The sequence below is a fragment of the Salmo salar genome, chromosome ssa04 (genome assembly GCF_905237065.1).
Source record: "Salmo salar chromosome ssa04, Ssal_v3.1, whole genome shotgun sequence".
Lineage (NCBI taxonomy): Eukaryota > Metazoa > Chordata > Actinopteri > Salmoniformes > Salmonidae > Salmo > Salmo salar.
The window spans coordinates 82,288,611-82,307,034 of NC_059445.1; the positions used below are offsets into that span (position 1 = coordinate 82,288,611).

Consider the following 18,424-nt stretch of genomic DNA (forward strand, 5'->3'; position numbering starts at 1 on the left):
CAATTGGGTTGAGGCTGGGTGATTGTGGAGGCCAGGTCATCTGATGCAGCACTCCATCACTCTCCTTCTTGGTCAAATAGCCCTTACACAGCCTGGAGGTGTGTTGGGTCATTGTCCTGTTGAAAAACAAATGATAGTCCAACTAAGTGCAAACCAGATTGGATGGCATATCACTGCAGAATGCTGTGGTAGCCATGCTGGTTAAGTGTGCCTTGAATTCTAAATAAATCACAGACAGTGTCACCAGCAGAGCACCCCCACACCATAACACCTCCTCCATGCCTCATGGTGGGAACCACACATGCAGAGATCATCCTTTCACCTACTCTGCGTCTCACAAAGACACTGCGGTTGGAACCAAAAATCTCTAATTTGGACTCATCAGACCAAAGGACAGATTTCCACCATTCTAATGTCCATTGCTCGTGTTTCTTTGCCCAAGAAAGTCTTTTTATTATTGGTGTCCTTTAGTAGTGGTTTCTTTTCAGCAATTCAACCACAAAGGCCTGATTCATGCAGTCTCCTCTGAACAGTTGATGTTGAGATGTGTCTGTTACTTCAACTCTTATTTGGCATTTATTTGTCTGCAATTTTTGAGGCTGGTAACTCTAATGAACTTATTCTCTCCAGCAGAGGTAACTCTGGGTCTTCCTTTCCTGTGGCGGTCCTCATGAGAGTCAGTTTCATCATAGCGCTCGGTGGTGTTTGCAACTTCATTTGAAGAAACTTTAGAAGTTCTTGAAATTTTACAGATTGACTGACCTTCTTGTCTTAAAGTAATGATGGACTGTCGTTTCTCTTAGCTTATTTGAGCTGTTCTTGCCATAATATGGAGTTGGTATTTTACCAAATAGGGCTATCTTCTGTATACCACACCTACCTTGTCACAACACAACTGATTGGCTCAAATGCATTAAGAAGGAAAGAAATTCCACAAATTAACTTTTAATAAGGCACACCTGTTAATTGAAATGCATTCCAGATGACTACCTCATGAAGCTAGTTGAGAGAATGCCAAGAGTGTGCAAAGCTGTCATCAAGGCAAAGGGTGGCTAATTTGAAGAATCTAAAATATTAAATATATTTTGATTTGTTTAACACTTTGTTGGTTACTACATGATTCCATATGTGTTATTTCATAGTTTTGATTTCTTCACTATTATTCTACAATGTAGAAAATAGTAAAAAAAAAAAAAAAACATTTAAAAATTGAATGAGTAGGTGTGTCCAAGCTTTTGACTGGTACTGTATACATTTCACAAAAGTAGTTCACTGGGCCTTTAATAGTCCCGTATTAGAGGAAAAAAAGAACAATTTGAAAATGTAGATTTTTTTTTAGATGTTTTGTTACTGAGAGTTGGAACCTTGAATGACTTGCCTGCAGGGAAGTAGCCAGGTTAAAACATATAATAATTTCTGGAAGGGTTAAGGGGTAGAAATCCACTATATAACATGAGAACACGACCAGTCAGAACTGGGGTATTTGTGATGAACAGTCCTTCTTTGTGTTGACCCTTAACCTCTAACCCCTCCCCGTTTGTCTAGGTGAATTCCCCAGCTCCGGTGGAGCAGTACAAGCGGGCGTTTGCCCGTCAACGAGCCCGTGACCTGGCACAGCACGCAGACACATTGCTCTCCAAGGACAAGGAGATCGCCGCCCTGCAGCAGGAGTGTAGGGAGCTGGAGACACGCTTGGGCACAGCCAAGGTACCCAATACCATATCCCAGCAGCAGCCAATTCAGCCCCCTGAACACGGTCTTTCAATAACAACCTAGAAGTTCGTGTTTTAGATGGACTACATTACATTTTACATTTTAGTCATTTAGCAGACGCTCTTATCCAAAGCGACTTACAGTAGTGAATGCATACATTTTTTTTTAGTGTGTGTGTTATGTGAGGTAGTGTGTGTGTTATGTGAGGTAGTGTGTGTGTGTTATGTGAGGTAGTGTGTGTGTTATGTGAGGTAGTGTGTGTGTTATGTGAGGTAGTGTGTGTGTTATGTGAGGTAGTGTGTGTGTGTTATGTGAGGTAGTGTGTGTGTGTTATGTGAGGTAGTGGGTGTGTTATGTGAGGTAGTGTGTGTGTGTTATGTGAGGTAGTGTGTGTGGGTGTGTTATGTGAGGTGGTGTGTTGTGTGTTACGTGAGGTAGTGTGTGTGTTACGTGAGGTGGTGTGGGTGTGTAATGTGAGGTGGTGTGTTGTGTGTTACGTGAGGTAGTGTGTGTGTGTTATGTGAGGTAGTGTGTGTGTGTTATGTGTGACTACATAATCACTGATCTAAAAATCCCCCTTGCATCTCAAATAACTAGTCACTCATTACGTAATCAATATTGGTGCTTCTGCTCCTCTCCTTGCTCAAACTGATCCAAAGCACTGAACGTTTCAGTAAGAACCCAATTATCTAACAGGAGCAGTCAGCCCACTAAATGTTCACTGTATCATCCATTGTAGTCAGTCCTGTTCACCAACCTCATCAAAGGTCTATAATACCTCGGTTCTGCCCTCTGCTGGACTGGATAAACTCTCTCTAAGCCTGAACTAGTGACTGGCCTGTACTGATGCACATGTGTAGATAGATGTCAGTGGTGAGAAGAGGGAGATTGTGAAACGCCTATTTTTGTATTATTCCTCTCTTTGCCTGTCTGTGACTAACATCTAATTTTCCTGGACTTAACATCTGCTGGGAGTATTATCCCAGGGTGAACTGAGTTGATGATAGGTAGTTTTATCAAGCAGTAATGTATATTAGCCTGTGAAGCAGTTGTTGTTGGGGGTAATACCTCCAGCAGATGTTTAGTCCAGGAAAATGAGATCTTAGTCACAGACAGGCAAAGGGAGGAATCATTTAAAAATAGGCGTTTACAACCTCCCTTTGCACAAGGGCACAACGGCAGACAATGCCATCTAGGATTTTCCAGCTCGCTTCCCGCCAGAACCTGAGTGAACAAATAACACAACAATTACATTCTTATTTAATTTCATTAATTATTTCAGAAACAAAGTTATGTAACAACCAATGCCCCTGTGTGAAAAAGTAATTTCCCCCTTATACTGAATAACATGTCGTCAATAAAGTTATACTTTTGACTCATCTCTTCATGGAACATTCTTCCAAGAGTCTTGATGATCATCCAGGTACTTCCAGGTGCTTTTTTGGCAAATTTGAGTCAACTTTTTGGATGACATGGGTCCCATTATGTCTGGTGAAAACCAAACACTGCATTCCACAGTAAGAACCTTATACCAACGGTCAAGCATGGTGGTGGGAGTGTGATGGTTTGGGGATGCTATGCTGCCTCAGGACCTGGACGACTTGCCTTAAAATAGAAGGAATGCTCTGTATCAGAGAATTCTACAGGAGAATGTCAGGCCATCTGTCTGTGTGCTGAAGCACAGCTGGGTCATGCAGCAAGATAATGATCCAAAACACACAATCAAGTCTACGTGAAAATGGCTAAAAAGCAACAAATTTGAATTTTTTTGAATGGCCTAGTCAAAGTCCAGACCTAATCCCATTTGAGATGTGACAGGACTTTAAACGAGCATGTCATGTTTGAAAACCCAACAAATGTCGCTGAGTTAAAACAGTTCTACATGTAAGAGTGGGACATAATTCCTCCACAGCGAAGTGAGAGACTGATCAACAACTACAGGAAGCATTTGGGTGGAGTCATTTCAGCTAAAGGTGGCACAACCAGTCATTGAGTGTAAGGAGGCAATTACTTTTACACAGGGGAATTGGGTGTTGCATAACTTTGTTCATGAAATAAATTAAATTAGTATGTAAATTGTTTTGTTATTTGTTCACTCCGGTTTCCTTTATCTGATATTAGGTTTTGGGTTGAAGATCTGATAACATTCAGTGTCAAAAATATGCAAAAATAGAGAAAATTTGAAAGGGGGCAAATATATATTTTTTGTATGTTGAAATATCTTTGACCTCTGTGTGTTGCAGGACTCCCCAGTCCCGTCTGGCGTGGTGGAGTTTGAGAGGCTGCTAAGAGAGTCCCAGAAGGAGGTGCTGAGGCTCCAGAGGCAACTGTCAATCTCCTCCTCCAGAGTCATCTCCTCCAGAGTCACCTCCGATAAAGACACCTCCTCCAGAGTTATCTCCCCTAAAGACACCTCCTCCAGAGTCACCTCCTCTAAAGACACCTCCCCTAAAGACATCTCCTCCAGAGTCACCTCCTCTAAAGACACCTCCTCTAAAGACGCCTCCTCCAGAGTTACCTCCTCTAAAGACACCTCCTGTAAAGACACCTCCTCCAGAGTCACCTCCCCTAAAGACACCTCCTCCAGAGTCACCTCCCCTAAAGACATCTCCTCCAGAGTCACCTCCTCTAAAGACACCTCCTCTAAAGACACCTCCTGTAAAGACGCCTCCTCCAGAGTTACCTCCTCTAAAGACACCTCCTGTAAAGACGCCTCCTCCAGAGTTACCTCCTCCAGAGTCACCTTCCCTAAAGACACCTCTTCTAAAGACATCTCCTGTAAAGACACCTACTCCAGAGTTACCTCCCCTAAAGTCACCTCCTCCATAGCCACCTCCTCTAAAGACACCTCCTGTAAAGACCCCTCCTCCATAGCCACCTTCCCTAAAGACGCCTCCTGTAAAGACACCTCCTCTAAAGACGCCTGTTGCAGAGTCACCTCCTGTAAAGACACCTCCTGTAAAGATCCCTCCTGTAAAGACCCCTCCGGAAGGAAACACAATGGACACGAAAGGCCCTGCAGAACAAAGGAGGAAAGTGAGGAGAAGGTAAGGAAGGATTGGAGCTATTTGCTCTCTCTCTCAGCCATAGGCTGCTCTGCCCAGCTCCCAACACTTCCCCCTATTGATGATAAAGTGCACTGCATCAGACTGAGGTATAAGAACTGAAATGGCAAGCTCAAATCAACAGACCTGGGTTCAAAAGCTATTTGAAATCATTTCAAATACTTTAGCTGTGCTTGATTGAGCTTCACTGTTGCACTGTAACCAATTAGAAAACTCCTAAATGCACAAACCACGCCCACCTTTTCAAATTATCTTTAATATTTCAAATGGTTTGTTCCCACCTTATGTCAGGCATTAGTATCTAATATAAAACATTACTACAAGCCCCAGAAATACGTACAACCTAGAAGTACCAGCTGTCCATCAAAGTGTCCATCTAAGTGCTATTTATCCCCAAACACCACATATTGCCTCCAGTTTTCCATATTGCCGTCCAGATGTTGAGATTTTAAACCATCCAGCTGCTCTGGAATGAGTACAGCAAGCGCTGTAGCATTTCCCAAAAGGCAGCGCAAGGCAGTGCAAGCGGTGATGTGACCCACTGTGTTTAGGGCCAAATTTGAGAAGCTAACTGACAGACACGGACCGGGTCATGTGTCTTCACTACAAGGGATGAATGGGTGGTATGATGGGTGCTTAGTATTGTAGCTGGTACTGCTGCCCTGCAGTCAGGCAGGACGGTTAGGATTATGTGCTGTGGGTTGGCATTTGTTAATTTGGAATTTGGTTCGCTGGGGTTTTTCTTGGCTTAGTGTATGTTTACGTTGGCATTAGCTGCTGTTATATAATGGGTATGTGTGCTGTGCTGACTACAGTAATCTGCCTGACTGCCAGAGGACATAATGAGATGATTCTCTGTCTTGAATTTGGGCCAGATCAAGAGACACAAGTCACATGCTCTCTCTGCAACACTGATGACTAAAGAGTTCTTCGAAATGATTCTTTCCCTCACCTTCACTCCACTCCACTACACCTAGACGTAACACCAGTATATACAACACGTCAGGAAATATTTACATTTTGGTTGCAGGCTCATTAAGATACAAATTAATAAAATAAAACTGATTTAAAAATATAAATAAATCTTGGGCCTCCCAAGTGGCACAGCGGTCTAAGGCAATACATTTTACTGCTGGAGGCATTACTACAGACCCGGGTTCATTCCCGGGCTGTGCCACAACCCAGCCCAGGATGATGACGTCATCCAGTTTAGGGGAGGGGTTTGGCCGGGGGGGGGGAGCTTTACTTGGCTCATCGCACTCTAGCGACTCCTTGTGGTGGGCCGGGTGCCTGCAGGCTGACCCCAGTTGCCAGTCAAACGGTGTTTCCTCCGACACTTTGATGCGGCTGGCTGGCGGGTGTTAAGGAGCGCGGTTAGGCGGGTCACGCCTCTCCCGAACCCGTTGGGGAGTTGGAGCGATGAGACATCTAAAAACGGGGTGAAAATAATAATAATAATTAAAAATTGTATTTAGAAATGTGCATATGACAACCTAAAGTTTCTGAGTTAAAATTCACTTCTCTCTTTGCAGCTTAGATGAGAATTCTGGTTGTGGTAATCTGTAATTTGTGGGACACACACACACACACACACACACACACACACACACACACACACACACACACGAATGCCACAGAAAGGGGCCATGTTGTATGGCTGTGCACTTTAATTCCCTCTCTAGCAACAGAATGGTACAGTCCAGTAATCCTCTCTCTGTTGCCGTGGTAGCGGTGAGAGGGTTTTGGATGGTAGGTAATGTTAAGACTCCAGCCGACTCTCCAACCAAAGACTTTCCTAGCTGCTTTGCCCTGCCTTGCCCTGTCTCACCCTGCTTTGGATAATTGGGGGCTGGGGATATCTTGACATTGCCACAGATCACTGGAAAGGGGGTAGGTTGTATTTAGTGAGGGTGTGTTTTGGTGTGTTTAGGTCCCAGTGGCTCTGTGTGTGTGCGGTTAACCTTGTGCTATACCCCTTGTGGACTGTAGGACTGTGGCTAGGCTATACAGGACATTAATATAACCCTAACACTATGGACTGTAGGACTGTGGCTAGGCTATACAGGACATGAATATAACCCTAACACTATGGACTGTAGGACTGTGGCTAGGCTATACAGGACATTAATATAACCCTAACACTATGGACTGTAGGACTGTGGCTAGGCTATACAATACATTAATATAACCCTAACACTATGGACTGTAGGACTGTGGCTAGGCTATACAAGACATTAATATAACCCTAACACTATGGACTGTAGGACTGTGGCTAGGCTATACAGGACATTAATATAACACTAACACTATGGACTGTAGGACTGTGGCTAGGCTATACAAGACATTAATATAACCCTAACACTATGGACTGTAGGACTGTGGCTAGGCTATACAGGACATTAATATAACCCTAACACTATGGACTGTAGGACTGTGGCTAGGCTATACAGGACATTAATATAACCCTAACACTATGGACTGTAGGACTGTGGCTAGGCTATACAGGACATTAATATAACCCTAACACTATGGACTGTAGGACTGTGGCTAGGCTATACAAGACATTAATATAACCCTAACACTATGGACTGTAGGACTGTGGCTAGGCTATACAGGACATTAATATAACCCTAACACTATGGACTGTAGGACTGTGGCTAGGCTATACAGGACATTAATATAACCCTAACACTATGGACTGTAGGACTGTGGCTAGGCTATACAGGACATTAATATAACCCTAACACTATGGACTGTAGGACTGTGGCTAGGCTATACAAGACATTAATATAACCCTAACACTATGGACTGTAGGACTGTGGCTAGGCTATACAGGACATTAATATAACCCTAACACTATGGACTGTAGTTGGGTTAAGGTTTAGGGTATCCAGATGTGTTGTGTTATTATTGAAATTAGCAAGTGAGAATGTCATCAGAGTTAACGATGACCATAGACTGCTGCAGCAGCGTCAGTTTGGCTGCTCTGACCATAGACTGCTGCAGCAGCATCAGTTTGGCTGCTCTGACCATAGATTGCTGCAGCAGCGTCAGTTTGGCTGCTCTGACCATAGACTGCTGCAGCAGCGTCGGTTTGGCTGCTCTGACCATAGACTGCTGCAGCAGCGTCAGTTTGGCTGCTCTGACCATAGACTGCTGCAGCAGCGTCAGTTTGGCTGTTCTGACCATAGACTGCTGCAGCAGCGTCAGTTCTGACCATAGACTGCTGCAGCAGCGTCAGTTTGGCTGCTCTGACCATAGACTGCTGCAGCAGCGTCAGTTTGGCTGCTCTGACCATAGACTGCTGCAGCAGCGTCAGTTTGGCTGCTCTGACCATAGACTGCTGCAGCAGCGTCAGTTTGGCTGCTCTGACCATAGACTGCTGCAGCAGCGTCAGTTCTGACCATAGACTGCTGCAGCAGCGTCAGTTTGGCTGCTCTGACCATAGACTGCTGCAGCAGCGTCAGTTTGGCTGCTCTGACCATAGACTGCTGCAGCAGCGTCAGTTTGGCTGCTCTGACCATAGACTGCTGCAGCAGCGTCAGTTTGGCTGCTCTGACCATAGACTGCTGCAGCAGCGTCAGTTTGGCTGCTCTGACCATAGACTGCTGCAGCAGCGTCAGTTTGGCTGCTCTGACCATAGACTGCTGCAGCAGCGTCAGTTTGGCTGCTCTGACCATAGACTGCTGCAGCAGCGTCAGTTTGGCTGCTCTGACCATAGACTGCTGCAGCAGCGTCAGTTTGGCTGCTCTGACCATAGACTGCTGCAGCAGCGTCAGTTTGGCTGCTCTGACCATAGACTGCTGCAGCAGCGTCAGTTTGGCTGCTCTGACCATAGACTGCTGCAGCAGCGTCAGTTTGGCTGCTGACCATAGACTGCTGCAGCAGCGTCAGTTTGGCTGCTCTGTTGTAGTTATGTGTTCTCCATGTTATTATTGCATGATGAGTCCCAACTAATTGGATTTCTTCTGCCGATCTGAAATCTTTATTGCTTTTCAATATTCATTTCACTAAATCCCACATTGTAACTCCCACCTGGTTTACGGAGGTGCCATAACACTTGTCTGCAAGCTGAAGGGGCATGAGCCGAGACCTACTAGTCGAGTCACTGTGACACCTGTCCCCAAAACCTATTTTGTAACTGTCGGTCAGTCAGAAATGTCAGATTCCAGATGTGGGAATTTAGACAGCAACTAGCAGCGTATTGTCTGTGACTTAGTGAGCACCAGGACTGGGGACATAGCTGCATATTGTCTGTGACTTAGTGACCACCAGGACTGGGGACACAGCAGCATATTGTCTGTGACTTAGTGACCACCAGGGACTGGGGACATAGCAGCATATTGTCTGTGACTCAGTGACCGCCAGGACTGGGGACATAGCAGCGTATTGTCTGTGACTTAGTTACCGCCAGGACTGGGGACATAGCAGCATATTGTCTGTGACTTAGTTACCGCCAGGACTGGGGACATAGCAGCGTATTGTCTGTGACTTAGTTACCGCCAGGACTGGGGACATAGCAGCGTATTGTCTGTGACTTAGTTACCGCCAGGACTGGGGACATAGCAGCGTATTGTCTGTGACTTAGTGACCACCAGGACTGGGGACATAGCAGCATATTGTCTGTGACTTAGTGACCACCAGGCCAGGACTGGGGACATAGCAGCATATTGTCTGTGACTTAGTGACCGCCAGGACTGGGGACATAGCAGCATATTGTCTGTGACTTAGTGGCCGCCAGGACTGGGGACATAGCAGCATATTGTCTGTGACTTAGTGGCCGCCAGGACTGGGGACATAGCAGCGTATTGTCTGTGACTTAGTGGCCGCCAGGACTGGGGACATAGCAGCATATTGTCTGTGACTTAGTGACCGCCAGGACTGGGGACATAGCAGCGTATTGTCTGTGACTTAGTGACCACCAGGACTGGGGACATAGCAGCATATTGTCTGTGACTTAGTGACCGCCAGGACTGGGGACATAGCAGCATATTGTCTGTGACTTAGTGACCGCCAGGACTGGGGATATAGCAGCATATTGTCTGTGACTTAGTGACCGCCAGGACTGGGGACATAGCAGCATATTGTCTGTGACTTAGTTACCACCAGGACTGGAGACATAGCAGCATATTGTCTGTGACTTAGTGACCGCCAGGCCAGGACTGGGGACATAGCAGCATATTGTCTGTGACTTAGTGACCACCAGGACTGGGGACATAGCAGCATGATGATAGCAGTATATCACTGATGATGCTATGTAATTGTATTAAAAGTGAAAACCAAACCAGTAACCAGGCCAATTCGTTAAGGTGATTTGAAAAGAAGCTATTCAGTTAGTCATTTCAGTAGTCCACCACAGGGATTACAACCATGTGCTTAAGGCTTCCTATCCAGGCCCGGGGCTCCACTCACTGAATGGGATGTAACACTGCAGCAGTAAGCATGGACCTGGCCTAGTCTATAGGGTCTACAGCTATAGAATGTGTAGGGTGCTTGAGGAAGCATGGACCTGGCCTAGCCTATAGGGTCTACACCTATAGAATGTGTAGGGTGCTTGAGGAAGCATGGACCTGGCCTAGTCTATAGGGTCTACACCTATAGAATGTGTAGGGTATGTGCTTGAGGAAGCATGAACCTAGCCTAGTCTATAGGGTCTACACCTATAGAATGTGTAGGGTCCTTGAGGAAGCATGGACCTGGCCTAGTCTATAGGGTCTACACCTATAGAATGTGTAGGGTATGTGCTTGAGGAAGCATGGACCTGGCCTAGTCTATAGGGTCTACAGCTATAGAATGTGTAGGGTGCTTGAGGAAGCATGGACCTGGCCTAGTCTATAGGGTCTACAGCTATAGAATGTGTAGGGTGCTTGAGGAAGCATGGACCTGGCCTAGCCTATAGGGTCTACACCTATAGAATGTGTAGGGTGCTTGAGGAAGCATGGACCTGGCCTAGTCTATATGGTCTACACCTATAGAATGTGTAGGGTCCTTGAAGAAGCATGGACCTGGCCTAGTCTATAGGGTCTACACCTATAGAATGTGTAGGGTGCTTGAGGAAGCATGGACCTGGCCTAGTCTATAGGGTCTACACCTATAGAATGTGTAGGGTATGTGCTTGAGGAAGCATGAACCTAGCCTAGTCTATAGGGTCTACACCTATAGAATGTGTAGGGTCCTTGAGGAAGCATGGACCTGGCCTAGTCTATAGGGTCTACACCTATAGAATGTGTAGGGTATGTGCTTGAGGAAGCATGGACCTGGCCTAGTCTATATGGTCTACACCTATAGAATGTGTAGGGTCCTTGAAGAAGCATGGACCTGGCCTAGTCTATAGGGTCTACACCTATAGAATGTGTAGGGTCCTTGAGGAAGCATGGACCTGGCCTAGTCTATAGGGTCTACACCTATAGAATGTGTAGGGTCCTTGAGGAAGCATGGACCTGGCCTAGTCTATAGGGTCTACACCTATAGAATGTGTAGGGTGCTTGAGGAAGCATGGACCTGGCCTCGTGTAAATGATGGGTACATGTGCTATAGTAATCATGAGCCATGCTTTGGCTACAGGCCAGTGTGGTTTAGTAAGTTGTAGTCGAGGTATAAATCAAGCTTTGTGTGTCGTGTTTAAGCCCTCTGTTTAGCTACGGAACGGGCCTTGTGTTGCATTGTCCAGGCCGTATGTGTTTTGGCCTAGTTCCCATCATGCTTTAGGAAGCATGGACCCAGGCTAGAAGGTAGGTTATATTGTGTGTTGGCCTAGTTCCCATCATGCTTTAGGAAGCATGGACCCAGGCTAGAAGGTAGGTTATATTGTGTGTTGGCCTAGTTCCCATCATGCTTTAGGAAGCATGGACCCAGGCTAGAAGGTAGGTCATATTGTGTGTTGGCCTAGTTCCCATCATGCTAGTCTTCCCTGTGGCTCAGTTGGTAGAGCATGGTGTTTGCAATGCCAGCATGGTGTGTGCAACGCCAGGGTTGTGGGTTTGTTTCCCATGGGGGGCCAGTACAAAAAAAAAAAATGCATGAAATGAAATGTATGCATTCACTACTGTAAGTCACTCTGGATAAGGGTGTCTGCTAAATGACTTAAATGTGAAAATGTGGGTAGTGTAGTAGACATCCTCATGGAGTAGAGCTTGTTGGTAGTGTAGTAGACATCCTCATGGAGTAGAGCTTGTTGGTAGTGTAGTAGACATCCTCATGGAGTAGAGCTTGTTGGTAGTGTAGTAGACATCCTCATGGAGTAGAGCTTGTTGGTAGTGTAGTAGACATCCTCATGGAGTAGAGCTTGTTGGTAGTGTAGTAGACATCCTCATGGAGTAGAGCTTGTTGGTAGTGTAGTAGACATCCTCATAGAGTAGAGCTTGTTGGTAGTGTAGTAGACATCCTCATAGAGTAGAGCTTGTTGGTAGTGTAGTAGACATCCTCATGGAGTAGAGCTTGTTGGTAGTGTAGTAGACATCCTCATGGAGTAGAGCTTGTTGGTAGTGTAGTAGACATCCTCATGGAGTAGAGCTTGTTGGTAGTGTAGTAGACATCCTCATGGAGTAGAGCTTGTTGGTAGTGTAGTAGACATCCTCATGGAGTAGAGCTTGTTGGTAGTGTAGTAGACATCCTCATGGAGTAGAGCTTGTTGGTAGTGTAGTAGACATCCTCATGGAGTAGAGCTTGTTGGTAGTGTAGTAGACATCCTCATGGAGTAGAGCTTGTTGGTAGTGTAGTAGACATCCTCATGGAGTAGAGCTTGTTGGTAGTGTAGTAGACATCCTCATGGAGTAGAGCTTGTTGGTAGTGTAGTAGACATCCTCATGGAGTAGAGCTTGTTGGTAGTGTAGTAGACATCCTCATGGAGAAGAGCTTGTTGGTAGTGTAGTAGACATCCTCATGGAGTAGAGCTTGTTGGTAGTGTAGTAGACATCCTCATGGAGTAGAGCTTGTTGGTAGTGTAGTAGACATCCTCATGGAGTAGAGCTTGTTGGTAGTGTAGTAGACATCCTCATGGAGTAGAGCTTGTTGGTAGTGTAGTAGACATCCTCATGGAGTAGAGCTTGTTGGTAGTGTAGTAGACATCCTCATGGAGTAGAGCTTGTTGGTAGTGTAGTAGACATCCTCATGGAGTAGAGCTTGTTGTTAGTGTAGTAGACATCCTCATGGAGTAGAGCTTGTTGTTAGTGTAGTAGACATCCTCATGGAGTAGAGCTTGTTGTTAGTGTAGTAGACATCCTCATGGAGTAGAGCTTGTTGGTAGTGTAGTAGACATCCTCATGGAGTAGAGCTTGTTGGTAGTGTAGTAGACATCCTCATGGAGTAGAGCTTGTTGGTAGTGTAGTAGACATCCTCATGGAGTAGAGCTTGTTGGTAGTGTAGTAGACATCCTCATGGAGTAGAGCTTGTTGGTAGTGTAGTAGACATCCTCATGGAGTAGAGCTTGTTGGTAGTGTAGTAGACATCCTCATGGAGTAGAGCTTGTTGGTAGTGTAGTAGACATCCTCATGGAGTAGAGCTTGTTGGTAGTGTAGTAGACATCCTCATGGAGTAGAGCTTGTTGGTAGTGTAGTAGACATCCTCATGGAGTAGAGCTTGTTGGTAGTGTAGTAGACATCCTCATGGAGTAGAGCTTGTTGGTAGTGTAGTAGACATCCTCATGGAGTAGAGCTTGTTGGTAGTGTAGTAGACATCCTCATGGAGTAGAGCTTGTTGGTAGTGTAGTAGACATCCTCATGGAGTAGAGCTTGTTGGTAGTGTAGTAGACATCCTCATGGAGTAGAGCTTGTTGGTAGTGTAGTAGACATCCTCATGGAGTAGAGCTTGTTGGTAGTGTAGTAGACATCCTCATGGAGTAGAGCTTGTTGGTAGTGTAGTAGACATCCTCATGGAGTAGAGCTTGTTGGTAGTGTAGTAGACATCCTCATGGAGTAGAGCTTGTTGGTAGTGTAGTAGACATCCTCATGGAGTAGAGCTTGTTGGTAGTGTAGTAGACATCCTCATGGAGTAGAGCTTGTTGGTAGTGTAGTAGACATCGTCATGGAGTAGAGCTTGTTGGTAGTGTAGTAGACATCCTCATGGAGTAGAGCTTGTTGGTAGTGTAGTAGACATCCTCATGGAGTAGAGCTTGTTGGTAGTGTAGTAGACATCCTCATGGAGTAGAGCTTGTTGGTAGTGTAGTAGACATCCTCATGGAGTAGAGCTTGTTGGTAGTGTAGTAGACATCCTCATGGAGTAGAGCTTGTTGGTAGTGTAGTAGACATCCTCATGGAGTAGAGCTTGTTGGTAGTGTAGTTGACATCCTCATGGAGTAGAGCTTGTTGGTAGTGTAGTAGACATCCTCATGGAGTAGAGCTTGTTGGTAGTGTAGTAGACATCCTCATAGAGTAGAGCTTGTTGGTAGTGTAGTAGACATCCTCATGGAGTAGAGCCGGGGTAGACAACTGGGATACAGCCGTGGACCAATTTTTGTCAGATTGGATGGTCGGGGTCCTGAACAAAATTATAATAATTTGTACACTGCAAATTGACCACAACTAAGCTCAAAAATAGATTGTATTTGAAAATAACAATAATGTCATACCTTTATTACATGGTCATTATTATAAAGACTTCTTGCTTGCTCACCACCAAACATTGATCAAGTACAGCTGAAACGTACTAGGGGAGTTTTATTTAGTGGTAGAACTGCCGAACTTCACTCTGACCCACAGGTCCACCATTTTCTGTCCTTTAACTACCTCATTTGTTTTCCCCTCTCTTTCCTTGCTGTCTAAATAAAGAACAAAATCAGGATAAAAACAAACCAATTAAACAATGTATTTCCAGTGGCGGTTCTGGACCATTTCAACTGGGGGGGGGGGGCCAAGCTGGGGCCAGTTGTACTGTTAGAGGGGGCCAGTTACATTAGACGTTATTGTTGTCATATCGTTTTCTTCACTGCATTGCAGGCATTAGCAGGCAAAAGACCATGTTCATAATCATCATCGTTGCCACTGTCTAATAACGGATGTAAAAAAAAAAAGAACGATAGCAAAAATGTGTTATGTAAAAATTATTTCATACTCCACATTTAGGGGGGGCCACAAGGGGGTCCAAAATAGTTGTTCCCCATGTGGGAAGCATTGGAGTCAACATGGGTCAGCATCCCTGTGGAACGCTTTCGACACCTTGGTAGAGTCCATGCCCCGACGAATTGAGGCTGTTCTGAAGGCAAAGGGGCGGGGTGGGGCAACTCAATATTAGGAAGGTGTTCCTAATGTTTGTTATACTCAGTGTATGGTTCTGTATGGTTTGAGCAAGCACAATATAGGTTCAGTATGGTTCGGTATGATTCAGTATGGTTCAGTATGGTTCAGTACGGTTCAGTATGGTTCTGAATGGTTCAGTATGATTCAGTATGGTTCAGTATGGTTCAGTATGGTTCGGTACGGTTCAGTATGGTTCAGTATGGTTCAGTACGGTCCGGTACGGTTCAGTATGGTTCAGTATGGTTCGGTACGGTTCAGTATGGTTCTGTATGGTTCGGTACGATTCAGTATGGTTCGGTATGATATAGTATGGTTCAGTATGATATAGTATGGTTCGGTATAGTTCGGTATGGTTTAGAATGGTTCGCTACGGTTCAGTATGGTTCAGTATGGTTCAGTATGGTTCTGTATGGTTCGGTACGATTCAGTATGGTTCAGTATGGTTCGGTACGGTACAGTATGGTTCGGTATGGTTCGGTATGGTATAGTATGGTTCGGTACGGTTCAGTATGGTTTGGTATGGTTCAGTATGGTTCAGTATGATATAGTATAGTTCGGTATGGTATAGTATGGTTTGCTACGGTTCAGTATGGTTCGGTATGGTTCGGTACGATTCAGTATGGTTCGGTATGGTATAGTATGGTTCAGTATGGTTCGGTATGGTATAGTATGGTTCAGTATGGTTCGGTACGGTTCAGTATGGTTCAGTATGGTATAGTATGGTTCGGTATGGTTTGGTATGGTATAGTATGGTTCGGTATGGTTCAGTATGGTTCAGTATGGTATAGTATGGTTCGGTATGGTATAGTATGGTTCGGTATGGTATAGTATGGTTCAGTATGGTATGGTTCGGTATGGTATAGTATAGTATGGTTCGGTATGGTATAGTATGGTTCGGTATGGTATAGTATGGTTCGGTATGGTATAGTATGGTTCAGTATGGTATGGTTCGGTATAGTATGGTTCGGTATGGTATAGTATGGTTCGGTATGGTATACTATGGTTGAGTATGGTATAGTATGGTTCGGTATGGTATAGTATGGTTCGGTATGGTATACTATGGTTGGGTATGGTTAGGTATGGTTCGGTATGGTTCGGTATGGTTCAGTATGGTTCGGTATGGTTCAGTATGGTTCGGTATGGTATAGTATGGTTCGGTATGGTTGAGTATGGTTCGGTATGATTGAGTATGGTTCGGTTCGTTATGGTATAGTATGGTTCGGTACGGTTCAGTATGGTTCGGTATGGTATTGTATGGTTCAGTATGGTTCGGTATGGTATAGTATGGTTCATTATGGTATAGTATGGTATAGTATGGTTCGGTATGGTATAGTATGGTTCGGTATGGTTGAGTATGGTTCGGTATGGTATAGTATGGTTGAGTATGGTTCGGTATGGTATAGTATGGTTCAGTATGGTTCGGTATGGTATAGTATGGTTCGGTATGGTATAGTATGGTTCAGTATGGTTCAGTATGGTATAGTACGGTTCAGTATGGTTCGGTATGGTTTGGTATGGTATAGTATGGTTCATTATGGTTCGGTATGGTATAGTATGGTTCAGTATGGTCCGGCATGGTATAGTATGGTTGAGTATGGTCCGGTATGGTTCGGTATGGTTGAGTATGGTTCGGTATGGTATAGTATGGTTGAGTATGGTTCGGTATGGTATAGTATGGTTCAGTATGGTTCGGTATGGTATAGTATGGTTCAGTATGGTTCGGTATGGTTCGGTATGGTATAGTATGGTTCAGTATGGTTCAGTATGGTTCGGTATGGTTCAGTATGGTATAGTATGGTTCGGTACGGTTCAGTATGGTATAGTATGGTTCGGTATGGTTCGGTATGGTTCAGTATGGTATAGTATGGTTCGGTATGGTTCAGTATGGTTAAGTATGATATAGTATAGTTCGGTATGGTATAGTATGGTTTGCTACGGTTCAGTATGGTTCAGTATGGTTCGGTACGATTCAGTATGGTTCGGTATGGTATAGTATGGTTCGGTATGGTATAGTATGGTTGAGTATGGTTCGGTACGGTTCAGTATGGTTCAGTATGGTATAGTATGGTTCGGTATGGTATAGTATGGTTCGATATGGTATAGTATGGTTCAGTATGGTATGGTTCGGTATGGTATAGTATGGTTCAGTATGGTATAGTATGGTTCGGTATGTTATAGTATGGTTCGGTATGGTATAGTATGGTTCAGTATGGTATGGTTCGGTATGGTATAGTATGGTTCGGTATGGTATAGTATGGTTCGGTATGGTATAGTATGGTTGAGTATGGTATAGTATGGTTCGGTATGGTATAGTATAGTATGGTTCGGTATGGTATAGTATGGTTGAGTATGGTTCGGTATGGTTCGGTATGGTTCAGTATGGTTCGGTATGGCATAGTATGGTTCGGTATGGTTGAGTATGGTTCGGTATGGTTGAGTATGGTTCGGTTCGGTATGGTATAGTATGGTTCGGTACGGTTCAGTATGGTTCGGTATGGTATAGTATGGTTCAGTATGGTTCGGTATGGTATAGTATGGTTCATTATGGTATAGTATGGTATAGTATGGTTCGGTATGGTATAGTATGGTTCGGTATGGTTGAGTATGGTTCGGTATGGTATAGTATGGTTGAGTATGGTTCGGTATGGTATAGTATGGTTCAGTATGGTTCGGTATGGTATAGTATGGTTCGGTATGGTATAGTATGGTTCAGTATGGTTCGGTATGGTATAGTATGGTTCGGTATGGTATAGTATGGTTCAGTATGGTTCGGTATGTTATAGTATGGTTGAGTATGGTTCGGTATGGTTCGGTATGGTATATTATGGTTGAGTATGGTTCGGTATGGTATAGTATGGTTGAGTATGGTTCGGTATGGTATAGTATGGTTCAGTATGGTTCGGTATGGTATAGTATGTTTCGGTATGGTATAGTATGGTTCAGTATGGTTCAGTATGGTTCGGTATGGTATAGTATGGTTCAGTATGGTTCAGTATGGTTCGGTATGGTATAGTATGGTTCGGTATGGTATAGTATGGTTCGGTATGGTATAGTATGGTATAGTATGGTTCAGTATGGTTCGGTATGGTTCAGTATGGTTCGGTATGGTATAGTATGGTTCGGTATGGTATAGTATGGTATAGTATGGTATAGTATGGTTCGGTATGGTATAGTATGGTATAGTATGGTATAGTATGGTTCGGTATGGTATAGTATGGTTCAGTATGGTATAGTATGGTTCGGTATGGTATAGTATGGTTCGGTATGGTTCGGTATGGTATAGTATGGTTCGGTATGGTTCAGTATGGTATAGTATGGTTCAGTATGGTTCGGTATGGTTCAGTATGGTTCGGTATGGTATAGTATGGTTCGGTATGGTATAGTATGGTTCGGTATGGTTCGGTATGGTCAAGT

At 44.5% G+C, this 18,424-nt stretch overlaps 1 protein-coding gene across 1 annotated transcript in view; it reads left to right on the forward strand.

Moving 5' to 3' along the window:
• tspoap1 (TSPO associated protein 1) overlaps positions 1–18,424 on the forward strand; it is a 228,614-nt gene that overhangs the window by 121,644 nt on the left and 88,546 nt on the right. The window contains 2 exon segments of the mRNA XM_045717400.1: positions 1,546–1,707; positions 3,957–4,760. Coding sequence (XP_045573356.1) covers positions 1,546–1,707; positions 3,957–4,760 — 966 coding nt within the window.